The sequence below is a fragment of the Protopterus annectens genome, chromosome 12.part0 (assembly GCF_019279795.1).
Source record: "Protopterus annectens isolate FY-2018-M chromosome 12.part0, PAN1.0, whole genome shotgun sequence".
Classification (NCBI taxonomy): Eukaryota; Metazoa; Chordata; order Ceratodontiformes; family Protopteridae; genus Protopterus; species Protopterus annectens.
The window spans coordinates 1,312,970,692-1,312,983,929 of record NC_056746.1 but is presented as its reverse complement, the minus strand read 5'-3'; the positions used below and the strand labels follow the sequence as shown (position 1 = coordinate 1,312,983,929).

The following is a 13,238-nucleotide window of genomic DNA, read 5'->3' as shown; positions in this document are numbered from 1 at the left end:
ACTTAGCATTATGTTATGCAGCATCTGATTTTTCACTCAAGCAAACTGATTCTAATCAGAAGTACTCTCATCCTGGGCTAGGCCCAAAAATAATCATTTCTTTGACCAGTAAATTTACCACCATTCTGCATTTTGAACTATCATACACAGTGCAGCACTAGGGGCTACAATCGACCCACATCCTTCTCATTCATGAAAATGTCAAGTTAAAAATACTCTATGAACATTAAAAAAATAAATAAATCATTTAACCAGATGCGTGCTCCAGAATCAGAGACACTTGAATCAAGTGGGTTTTACCTGATCAATAAAGAAATAATAAAAAGTAAACCACATATATGACACTTGGAATTTACTGACTGAATAATTCCATCAAAAGAGTGGTTACTTCAGAGGCTTCTGATGAAAAAAAATCAATCCAAGCAGAATTGCTAGAACCATTATCACTGAAAAATTGGTAATCCTAGTGTATATACCAGCGACGTATGTTGTCCTTTATTGCCAGCTTGCGCAGACTGCGCCAGGCTGATTACAGGCTGTTGGAGAGTACTTGTTACTGTAGCAGTGGCTTTTCCTGCAGTCCTCTGAACAGAGCTCCCTAAAACCACTGCTGTAAGTGCTGTCGTTGCTTGTACAATCGGTTGTGGGTGTTGGCTTTGTTGAATAAAAGCAGCTGAGTCTGGGGTTAATTGTCTCAAAGCCGGCAGACTCCTCTGTAGAAAAAAAAATAAACAAGGTAGTTTAGTACACCATACTGTACTGCAATGAGTAAAGTTTCACTAAAACAAAACATTTAACTTCACTGCTAATAAATGGAAACAACTAAACTTCACTGTCACTTTCTTATGCTGAAGATCAAAGGAGTAACACAAGAAATAGTGCAGAAAAATGGTCTGAAGAAAATGAGAACTTAAAACTGAACTAACATTTGGCTCTGTTTCGAGATGTGGACAGTTTCAATAGCGGATACTTTTATCATATGCATACATGAGTAAATACTTGCACATTTACATTTAAATTTACACAAATAATTTTGATTATTGGGTATATTTATAAAACACACTCAGTAACTAGAAATAAAACAAAGTTGATACTGGGTGGATAAAAAACTGCACACAAAAGAATACACATACACACTTCAGGGGACAGCACACATGGGTGTTAAAAGAGGAGTTCTGCATATAGCATAAGGCCTTCTATATCTGAGTACCAGGTAAAATAAAAGCAAAATAAGGGTGTGTTTTAACCTCTCTGATGTTCTTACCCAAACTGAACTCTCTAGAAACAAGGGTTCCATATAGTATGCACTCTCCCATAACCAGAGCATTAGCATTTAAAAATACATACACTATATCCCCATATATAAATATATATGTATCTGTGTATACATATATATCAAAAAAGATAGATCAACTGGATAAGGAATTAGAGGCCAGTAAAATCAGAAAACATAAGACAGGCACAAATGGTTATAAAAATAAATCCGCATTTCACATGAAGGAAACAAAAGCACTCTGCACATTTTGCTGTTTCTGTAACTACGATAGAAGCAAGACTAGGTCTAAGAGCAAATAGCATGTTTCTTCAGGCTCCATTTTACATTCAGATTTGACTTCAAAATATTCTTCCAACACAGACACCTAACCTGAATTTTCGTACCCTACTTTCACCGTGAAATAAACTAACATTTTAGAGACTACTTCTACTTGCCATTTAGGTACAAATGGGGGGTTGGGGGGGAACGACTCTGAAAACATCATTCCAAATTATAAAAATGTTTCAATACCTGTTACAATAACAAACTGAAATTACTTCAACCAAGACAGGCTGGTTGTAAACCTTCTACAGCAAATGTTGTGGTCTCGCAAGCTGGGTCATGCACTTAGATGAAAACATACTAAAGGGGGAATTATACTCTGTAACAGGCCTGATAAGGGAGGACTAAAGGGAGATGAACTTCCTTGGATCTTGAAGATCAACTCCTGATGCTTAGTCAGGCTATATAAAAGGACTTCCTAACAACAGTAGCAATACAGTGGTCAAAGGATAGTTCATGGCCAATGAAAATGCCCAAATCAAATTTTAGGGGGGTAATGTTACCTATGTGATAGGAGCATGGATGCCTGCATTTATCAAAGGACACAGTGCTATATATTTTGGCATTTAGCTTGAGGCCATGGCCAAAGTACCACTTGATAGTGTGTGTTAGTCCCTCCTGGATATTCCAGTTGTCAGTTAGTGTGTTTATAACAGCTCCAAATGCAATCATCAGCAAACTTCAATGCCCACAGGCCCTTGGTTCACAGGCGTGTACTAGGCTAATGACAACTGGGGCCTTTTTCAGATTAGGCATGCATCCCACATTTCTGACAAGTTCTGGTATCTTTAACAAGTGTAAGCAGGAGCTTGGGAGATGAAACACTTAGAAAACAGGGGCCTGGGAGATGAAACATATACAGGCTGCCTATGTCTGTTAAGAGACATAGGTGCCAAACCAGGAATGAATTTCCTGTTCCCCATTCAACTGTCCAAGTTGCACTTGATTTGGATTCGGCAGGAACTATATTTTATACGGATGGGGAGCCTTTTCCATAGAAGGGATGGTCTCTGGGATACAGGCAAGTGTTAATTCTTTAGATTGGGGAATTCTAGAGTGGTTTGTTTTGCAGATACGCAGGAGGTCCATCAGGGTGGGGTTCGACAATGCCTTGTATGCCAAACGTAGATCTCTCAACAGCCTGTAGGAGACAGAGCTTTGAGGCTGTCTGCACAGGTCATGTTACTTACGTCCTGTATTCTTTTGGTGAGAAACCTCTTGAACATTCCAGTTGTTGGATGTGTCTGGTTAGGTGCATGCCAAAAGGGGGCATTGTACTTAAAGATGGGTCTAATGAGTTCTGAATACACTGGAAGAGTGACATCCTTGAACCTAGGTGCCACACCTTTGTTTATAAGTTGCATGATATACAGTGATTTCTTCACTGCTGTACACACATACACACATGATGGTCAAAGCCTAGATTACTTTCTACATGTGTCCCCCATGTCTCTGACAAGAGTTGTGTTGTCAATATGATACTTACCAGGGGTGGATGATTTCCCAAAGGACGCTACTGTACTTTTCTTGGTGTTGGCCTTGACATCAGAAAAGTGGATACCAAAGAGGAGTGGTCCCAGTAAAGATCTCCAAGGTACAAGCCAGTGGCAACTGCTCTTTTGACCGAGTCTGCCTCCAACACTAATAAACTGGGTTACTTCATTCAGTCAGTTTGTTATACAGTGGGAAACATAAGTGTTTCCATTAAGTTTGATCAGCTTATCAGTGACATCAAAACATGGATTGGTATCAATGGCTTTGGCCTAATCCAGGTACACAGTGTGAACAAATCTGCCACAGTCCAATATCTTGGGAACTTGTTCAAAAATGACCACCAGGTTTAGGAGACAGGATCTGCCTTTAACAAAACCAAATGGTTTGGGTCCACAGTTTGAAGACTACCTATATGTCTTTGTTAATAAGATGCATAATGATGCTCTCTACTTCCTAACAGGTAAGGCTGGTAATAATTCTGGGTCTGTAGTTTCCCATATCAGTATTGGGGTCCCCTTTGTGGAGTAGTACGACTACAGTAACTCTCCATACCTTTCACACAAGTCCAGGAGACAGGCCGAGAAGGAATGCAATTAATAATGAGTCAGCCAAACAATTTTTGGTGCTGGCAAGAAAACAGACTGGTACATTATCTGCATTATCTGGGTCCACAGGGCTAATGTTCTTAACTTTGGAAAGAGGACACAGGACTTGCTCAAAGGTGCTAAGAGTGCTTTGCATAGCCATACTAATTTACTGCGAATCAGGCAAAACTAGGGGAGTAAATTTTGGGGTTGAATTTGTCCTCTAACATGTTAGCTATGTCCTCAGGGGATGACTTTCTGGTGTTATTTTGTATTGACTCAGGTACTGTTGGGTATTACTTGTCAGATTCCCACCATGGCTGAAGGTTTTATGATTACCGTTAGTGTGAGTGGCAATTCTGAATTCATACTTGTTTTTGGGGGATTTTATTTTGTTTCTAAGTTCTTTGCTGAACTTTATGAGCTCTTCTCTAGCTCATGGGGTGTTAATTTTGCTTTTAATTGTTCCACATGGGTTTGTTCTTAAATTTCAAATTGTATTTTGCCTAAGCCTCAGTACAAGCCTGGAAGTAGGCACAGGACTTGGCTATGAATAAAGCAGCATGTAATGTGAGGCCATCAGAAGAAGAGGGTGTTTGAATTTCATCACGTCATTAGTTAGTTGGAGTAGTCTCCGAATATGGAAAGGTTACAGGAGTCTTGCATTTGAGGTAACTGTTACTGCATGGTGGTTAGATTCGACCAGTGATTTTGTAGCTACAGGTGCTAAGCATTGGGAAATTAGGTATGAAAGAACCAGGTCTAACATTTTTGAGACCCTCATTGGAGTTTGGAGTAGAATGTCAAAGGAGTTGGCTTTAATGAAATCCAGGAATCTTTGTGCATACTTTTTTGTGGAAGTACAGGTTTCCCCAATTAACATGATAGTTGAAGTCACCCAAGAGGATAGGATGGAGGGCTCTGTAGTAAGGCTGTGAATTTGTTTAGACTTACCTTGTGGTTTGCCAGAAAATGAAATGGTTACAGCAGTTGACAACAATGTGGTACTGGATTGTATTTACCATAAAAAGGATATGGAGGAGTTCAAGGTCACTGTACAGCATTATCAGCCTGAAAGTGAAATGGTTTCTTAGGAACAATGATAAACCCCCTTCCAGCTACATTTTCCAATCCAACACTGGGTATAAAAGGAGAGGTAGGCATTAAACCACTGCACTGCAAGTGTATTATGGGATACCTAAGAGCCATTGTTAACTCTACCGTTATGCACCTTCAGTGCAAGAACATTTCGTTGGCGAGTTTCATCACCATCTAATGTATTAGGCAAGCTGGTAGCATGCTTTATGGGGTGGGGTCCCCTTTTCCACACTGTGGTGCAATTGTTGAGCTGGTATGTATAATTTGGGAGTGCATTCAGGGTCTGACCCCCTTCCCCCAGCAAAAAAAAAAAAAAATTTTTGAGATTATACTTTCAGTAAAAGGTGAGCCAAAAAGATATTGTCAAACTTTCATAGGTAAAATGTGTGCTATCTCTGTTCTGAAACCATGTTTCAGTAACTACCCATTAAGTAACAGACTGATGGTTTCCATATAAGGATGTGTAATGGATGTGTAATGGAGGTTTTATTTCTGACAGGCTTGTTAAAAAAAATTATTGAGTCGGGCCCCAATAGACATTTTTATATTCTGTCAACGACTCAAACTTGTTACCCCTACTCCTGGCCACACTACTGTTTTGGGCAAGGGTTTGCACACTGAACCCCCCTTCTGAGTTCTTTGAGGCCTACCTTAAACCACTTTTGACACAGATTCCTGTTGGTTGCAAGATATCACACAATTTCTTTCAGTTATGAATAACATACAAACATATAATACTACCTAACTGTGTACATTGGATTTGTAAGCACTGTACAGAACCAGCCACCACCAAGCCAGACACAGGGTAGGAAGGTACTTTCTAAAACAGCTCAATCTGCACGATAAACCTTTCAAAACATTTCTACTGGAACATTCTAAATGGCATTACAGATTTTTTTTTTAAACAGTACCGTACTCAATTAAGGGTCAATGCAACATGAGCTACTTCTGACCCATTAAGCAGAGTTATTTATATATATATATATATATATATATATATATATATATATATATATATATATTATTTATTTATTTATTTTTTTTTTTTTGAAAAATCCATTTGTAATCCAGATATAAATCCACAGATTTTTAGATGATTACTGGCTACTGCAAAGAAGGAAATGTCAGTGAACTTGCACATACTTTGGATTTCCTAAATTCAAATATTTATGGAATCAGATTTACTGTTACTTATGATCTATTGTGTCTAATTTTTTAGATGTCACAGTTACACAACTAGTTAATAGTTTTGCGAATACTACATTATACAGGAAACCATTCAGTAGAAGTTCCCTATTATCAGCCTCCAGCTGCCATCTTAAACACATAATTAAGAAAATCCCCAAGTCCAATTGTGGGGTCCCATCTATAGAATCCCCAATAGCTCTTTTGCCGACAATGAAGAATTCCCTTTTCTCCACTGTTGTGCAACCTCTGCATAAGTATATTTAAGTTTGATATGGGAGCTATCTCCCACAATGGAGATACAGGGGGAGCTTGATTTACTGAGTCTCACCGAAAGAGCTTTTGGTGAAAATTGTCCATATATTTGCTTTTGGGGAAAAGATATCAATCAACATGATTCCACTGGTATTTTTGCAAAGAAAAATATGAAATCAACAGGAGGATTTTGTAAAAGAAGCCCATTTTCTTTCAAGTACTGATTCGAAGCAAGAGGTACAATGACTAGTGCATGGCCAAGGCAATCGGTGAGACCATACCCACAGAGAGGAAAGACGCACTTACTTATCAGAAGGTGGCTAGTGGCCATGAAACCAGCAATATCTGTTTATCACTACTTAAAGGACCATTCTTTCATGATCAGAAAAAATGTTAATTACCGCTGGTATCTACAATCAGCATGTTCTAGGAGGATACTATACAAAGAACTACCAAGGAGGTGTTATGCCTGGGGAGAATGAACTCACTGCAAGCCAATATTTTAAAACATTTTTTTTCACTTTGCCGAAAACTTGCAAAGCTTTTGAAATTAAATGCCTAGTTGCATGCAGTACTGATTGGATGGCCAATATTGTGAGCTGTAGATATGGAACCTTCTACATTGGACATAATTTGTCATCATAAAATCAGTGAGAAGGATTTGGAGGAGTTCAAGGTCACTGTACAGCATTACGAGCCTGAAGGTGAAATGGTTTCTTAGGAACAATGATAAACCTCCTCCAGCTACATCTTCCAATTCGACACTGGGTCTGAAGGAGTGATAGGCATTAAACCTCTGCACTACAAGTGTGTTATGGGATACCTACGAGCCATCATTAACTCTACAGTTATGCATCTTCAGTGTAAGAACATTTCAGTGGAGAGTTTCATCACCACGTAATGTACTGGACAAGCTTGTGGCATGCTTTTTTTTTTGGGGGGGGGGGTCCACACAAGGGAGACACATCTTGGTGTAATAAAAAATGTAGCCCTCTAGTACTACAGTGAAGGACTTATCACAGGGACTTTAGTTCCCGATATGTGGGCATACCTTGACATAAGCTAGAAAGTTATAGGTTCCCAAAGATATCACATTTACAAAACAAAAAAGCTCTGGAATACATACATAGTAAAGCCTTTTCTCAGCTGGGTTTCAATAAGATGCAACAACGGGACAGGCTGGCATGATTTTTTTTTTTGTTACAATAGTATCCGGGTTTAACAAGATTAGTAAGGCAATTTTACTATTAACTATTTTTATTTAATGACACAGTGTCATTTACAAATTCCAGTTACAATGAGGCTTTTCCAGGGTGACTGTATAGTATTTAGAATTTGTATATAAATATTCTTTCGATTTTGTATGTCTTTTGTTTGAAAGTCTTCCAGAAGGGGATATTATCTTTATGTATTCCATGGCAAATTTTTTTCAATATTTGGAATATATACATATATACATTTGATTTTAGTTTTATTTTTACAATGTTTGTTTTACCTTCTACACGAGATTTTCATAATTTGACAATTTGGTGGAAGTTTCACAGGGGTAATTCCATGTAGGTTATTTGACACAGAGTGTTTTTGTCATACAGATGGTGTGCAGGTGATTCATCACGTGATCTGAATGCAATGGTTTCGCCATTATCTGGGGTCAGCACTAAAAACAGCAATTCTAATAAAACTGCAATTTACAGCTTTTGAAGTATGAAGCCGACAAAGCAAAAATTATTTCTTCAAAATTCGTACTAGAAGGAGCGCTTCTTTTGTGTACCTTTATTCTGTGCAGCAGTCTGTGGAAACGTTTCATGTGGTGAATTATAAAGTGAAATTTTACATTCTCTCTCACACACACTAAATGTATGTACATGTTTATACACATACACACATACATACATAAATTATATACAGATACATATATACATACATATACACAGATACACACAGATGTGTGTGTGTGTGTGTGTGTGTGTGTGTGTGTGTGTGTGTGTGTGTGTATATGTATGTATATATATATATATATATATATATATATATATATATATATATATACATACACACACACATATATATATATATATATATATATATATATATATATACACACACATACATACACACACACACACACACCTACACAGACATACACGTGTGTGTGTGTGTGTGTGTGTGTGTGTGTGTGTGTATAGCATATATACATACATATGGATTCACTTCAGAATATCAAAGTTTGAAAACTTTGAATTTCATATGGTCGAGACCATACGAGCGAAGTTTCATAACTTTGAAACTCTGAAATGCATCCAAAAAGAACACTAAACCAAGTTCCTAAACGTTTTTGCAGGGGGGCATGCCCCACTGCAACCACAAATGGGGGGTGTGCCCCCACACCCCTCATTATTTAAATATATCAACTCCAAAATTGCACTACAACAAGGAAAAGGGAAAATTTCCCATTCCGGAATGCATGCAGATCTCTGTTCAGAACGTTTCAAATTTTAAAACTTCGATCATATGGTCTCGACCATATGAAATTCAAGGTTTTCACACTTCGACATTCTGAAGTGAACCCATACATACACACACACGCGCGCACACATACATATACACATATGTATATAAAAACAATGAACCAGCACCCTGGTGTGATTAAAAACAAACAAAAAAATATATATTCCCCTGTGCAGTTTGAAAAACAAACTAAACTCTATTTGCTTAAATAAGCTTCGTCAGATACATAACTTGAAGGTTCTCTGTGTAAGTGCTAGGGACATCATCTTTTTTAGATCGATATGCTTGCTTATTTCTCTAAGTGCTTTACATCTTTAGGTGTGCTGAATGCAGCTCTCAATCCAAGTCTAAGGCATTCATGGTTAGACATTTTGCCCCTCAATGGTCACAAATGGCCTGCCTTGACTCTATTCTAGTTGCTGGAACCATCACGACAACTACTTCTTGATGGAATAGGTTATAGAAGTTATTTTGTGTATGTAATTACTGTACTGCTGCCACAGATTTCTGAGGTACCAGTGTGTACACTCTCAAGCTGTATGTTTGGACTGGCCATAAGAACAGTAGGCTGGCAACCAATATATAGCTCAAAATCCTCAGGAAAACTCATGCTGAGAGGCAATTTCTGAGACAGATTCAGAAAACCAACCTTCAAAATGGGAGGCCATGTTCATCATCAGAAATAGCTTTCCCCTTCCCTGTGTCCAAAAATACCCCAAGAAACAGCTGCCCTTTCTGGTACCAGGCTTGACTTGGTCAGCTTAACAGAAAACCCAAATATGACAAAGAGTGTGTAGCGAACCTCAGAGAACTCCATCGTCTACCTAGGTTGCTCACATTAGGAATCACCAGAAAAGGACAAATATGAACTCCTTGTACCTTTAAGTGGGCAAACACTTGTGGCTAATAATTTTAAACAGTCTGTGCTCCATGGACAGATGAGAGGGCAGGAAGGTGAAACAGATTCGCCTCACCTTGAACCTCAGACAGTTCCTGTGATCACTGCAGTGGAAAATGTGAAGATAAAGAGTTCAAATCCAAGGTGATCAACACTGCCCTTGGTAACAGGAAAACAACAGGGATTGGGAAGGTAACATCTTGACCTTGCTGACCTTCAGGAACAAATCTAGCACACATTATTCAATGGCAAGAGTCTGAAATAAACCCCCTTTCCATTACTCCTTCATGGAAACTCTTCTGCTCTACAAAATAGCAGCTGTGAAAATACAGACTGTGTTAAGCTATACCTGGTTTGGAAGAAATTAATGTACCACCATGACAAAAAGGGAGACCTGGAACACCAGATTGTACTTGTGTGGAAATGATCTCCCACAGCCACCTCCTGACTGTCAGATTGAACCAGTTCTCTCTGAAATGAGAAAGCCTGTCTCGTAGCGGAGGGGGGGAGAGCTGCTTGTTATCTTTTCTGGGGATGTTGCAGACCTCAGAATGCTAGTCTAATTTCTACAGTAAATTAATGCCCCCCCCCCCCCAAAAAAAAAATCTAAAATAGCATATGCAAAAACCGGGTACTTATTATAAAAGCAAAAAGAAATAGGACATAAATTCTTATTCCTCTTATAAACAAATTTGGGAGAATCACCAAATTTCTTTACTAACATAGGGTTACTTAAAATAAAATCCCAATTCTTCTGAATAATTGACACAATTTCTCTGGAGTCAAAGCTAAATGTAGTGACATAACAAAGGGCCGGATCAAAACTTTTAGGTTCATTCAACCCCCTATGTACAAATTCCAAACAACTTTCCTGAGTAGATGTAAGTGCCAAATCAACATCCAAAACATTATTTGACAGAATTGCCTTAAAAAAAACCATTAACCCTTTTCAAGGTAACTTCATTCAAGATGTCATAGACAAACTTATAAGGGTAATTACGCTTCAGGAACATATCAGCTAATAAATTACATTCATCATAAAAATGCTCCAACGTACTGCACATTCTCGCTGCTCTGACAAATTGGCCTTTAACAATGGCCTTCTTCTGTCTAAAAGGATGATGACTAGAAAAGTGTAAGAATGAGTTGCAGTACGTTGGTTTTCTATGTATTCTTGAAATGAACGAACTAGTTTGTAAGTCCTTCACCAGTTTCACATCAAGAAAATCTATGCTTGATGTTGAAAAATTGTGGGTGAATTTCAAGAATTCTGTAGTGTTATTAATATTTAAAACAAAATTGTCAGCTGCATTCCTGTCACCTTCAAATAAGATAAAGATATCATCTAGATATCTTGTGTAATATTTAATTGGTTTTACCAGATCAGGTGAGGCAAAGACAAAATGTTTCTCCCAATAACTCATAAAGAAGTTCGCTACCACTGCTCCACAAGGGGAGCCCATGGCCACCCCTTTTTTTTGTAAATAATATTTTTTATCAAACATGAAAAAGTTTAAGGATAACACTATGTCCAACACCTCAGTTATTACATCAATCTCATTACGTGGGGCCCCTATTTCCAATAACAACAAAGCTAACCATTCAAGAGCTTCGTTATGAGGAATTGAGGTGTACAAGTCAACCACATCAACGGTGAGGAAATTCACCTCACCGTTGAAGGGTTGACTATTAATGGCCTCCAAAAAAGACCAGGAATCTTTACAGATCCCAGGTAAATGTCCCGTATATTTAGATAATATTTTGTCAACCAGTTTAGCACAGGCATAGGTCATGGAAGACCTTCCGTCTATTAAGGCTCTCATTGGGGGGTTCAACAAGTCTTTATGCACCTTCGGAATGCCAAACATAACTGGTATTTTCGGTAGTGTTATATCTATAAAATTGTATGTGTCCAAGTCTATTTTGTTTTCAAGGAATAAATCCCGAAAGTAGCCCCTTATTCTTTTGTAAGCTACATGTATCTCATTGAGGGATGCTTCGGTATATGCTGGTGATTGTAATATAGTAAACATTTTTTCTTTATAGATTTTATCTTCTAATATTACTAGGCCTCCCCCTTTGTCAGGCTTTAAAAGTCTAACAGACATGCTGCAAAGATTACGCAACAGTTCTGATTGGGCCTTGGTAGTATTGAATTCATGTTTAGAACGCTTCTTACACTTATTCTTAAATAGGTGTCTCAAATCCACCTCACATGCTTGTTCAAATGTCAATAATGCCGGGTGAAGGGGTGGATTAAAAACGCTAGAAAGTTTCAAGAATTGAGAACAATTAGAGCTATTAGCTTCTTCATTGAAAAATAATTTCAAGTTCAACTTTCTAACAAAACTTTTCAAATTTATAAGTTCCTTAGATACATCACCAAACCTACTAGGAACAAAAGTGTACCCGTATGCTAACAATTCAATTAGTTCTTTTTGAAGTTGTAAGTCCGTAAAATTATAAATTTTAAAGTCACCATTTGAATTCAGCAAAATGTCAGGGCCTTTTGTCAAAGCACTAGTACCCACATCAATGGCATTAGTTTGGGTTCCATTAAGAATCCCTCCAGTCAGGGTCAGTCCAGAAGATCTATTTATTTCCAGTTCTGTCTCCTGTTGGTACGTTGTCGCGGGTTGCGTTGTTCTAAAAAATTATTGTTATTATTGTGAGAATTATTGTTACCTCTGTTGTTATTTGCATAATAACTTTTTATTCTGTTGCTGCTTCTTGGGCCCATATCAGGATTATTATAGGACTCTTGATCAGGTGAGTCCTCATAAATGTTGGCCTCAGCAGCATGATTTGCAACAGAATTATTTAAAGAATTTGCACCACTACTTATGTGTGTATTTACGTTGACTATTTTTGACAGGTAGGATGAAAGTGAGGTTTTGTTTTTTGTTCTTTTGTATTATATGAATATATTGTTTTATATTCTTGTTCACTAAATGTACTTTTAAATAGCTCTTAGATATTTTTTAAAAATTTACACAATGTTTTAAAAAAATTCACATATAAACTTGGTACTTTTCTGGTTTTCCTTTAGGATGACGTTGAATTCAGCCTTATATTTAGGCTGGGTTATCCCTTAGGATACTGTTGCACTAATTTAAAAATTTGTTCATGTATTTGTTATATAGTTAAATAAGTACTTTTTATTTTTCAAAAGCCCTTAGATGTTTTTATAAGGGGTGATGTTATCATTGTATTTAGGTTATTGTATAGGATTTGTGACTTGTATTTTTACAGGTTTTAAACATATGCAATTTTGGGCAATTGCCTTTTAAAAAAAAGGCTATCCTATGACATCACTTCCTTTCTTTTTGTATTTAAGTCTGTTTTTTAAAAACTGCCTTTGTCTCACCTCTGAGGAAGCCAAGCTATTAAGTAAGGCGAAAACGCTTTATAATAAATTTGCGTTCAGGATTTATACTTTTGGTTTTCACTTGTAGTCACTCTTTCTGCTGGAGCAAGGTTCCGTAGTTTTGTCTTTTGTTTTTTACTCTTTTGTGTACCTTTACTCTGTGCAGCAGTCTGTGGAAACGTTTCATGTGGTGAATTATAAAGTGAAATTTTACATTCTCTCTCACACACACTAAATGTATGTACATGTTTA

General features: G+C 37.5%; 1 protein-coding gene across 3 annotated transcripts in view; it reads right to left on the bottom strand.

The window, feature by feature from the left end:
• The window catches only part of TAF4 (TATA-box binding protein associated factor 4), a 641,126-nt gene that overhangs the window by 159,763 nt on the left and 468,125 nt on the right, over positions 1–13,238 (bottom strand). For all 3 annotated transcript variants that reach the window (XM_044090373.1, XM_044090375.1, XM_044090374.1), the window contains one exon: positions 477–713. In XM_044090373.1, the coding sequence (XP_043946308.1) occupies positions 477–713 (237 nt within the window). The remainder of the gene's footprint in view (positions 1–476; positions 714–13,238) is intronic.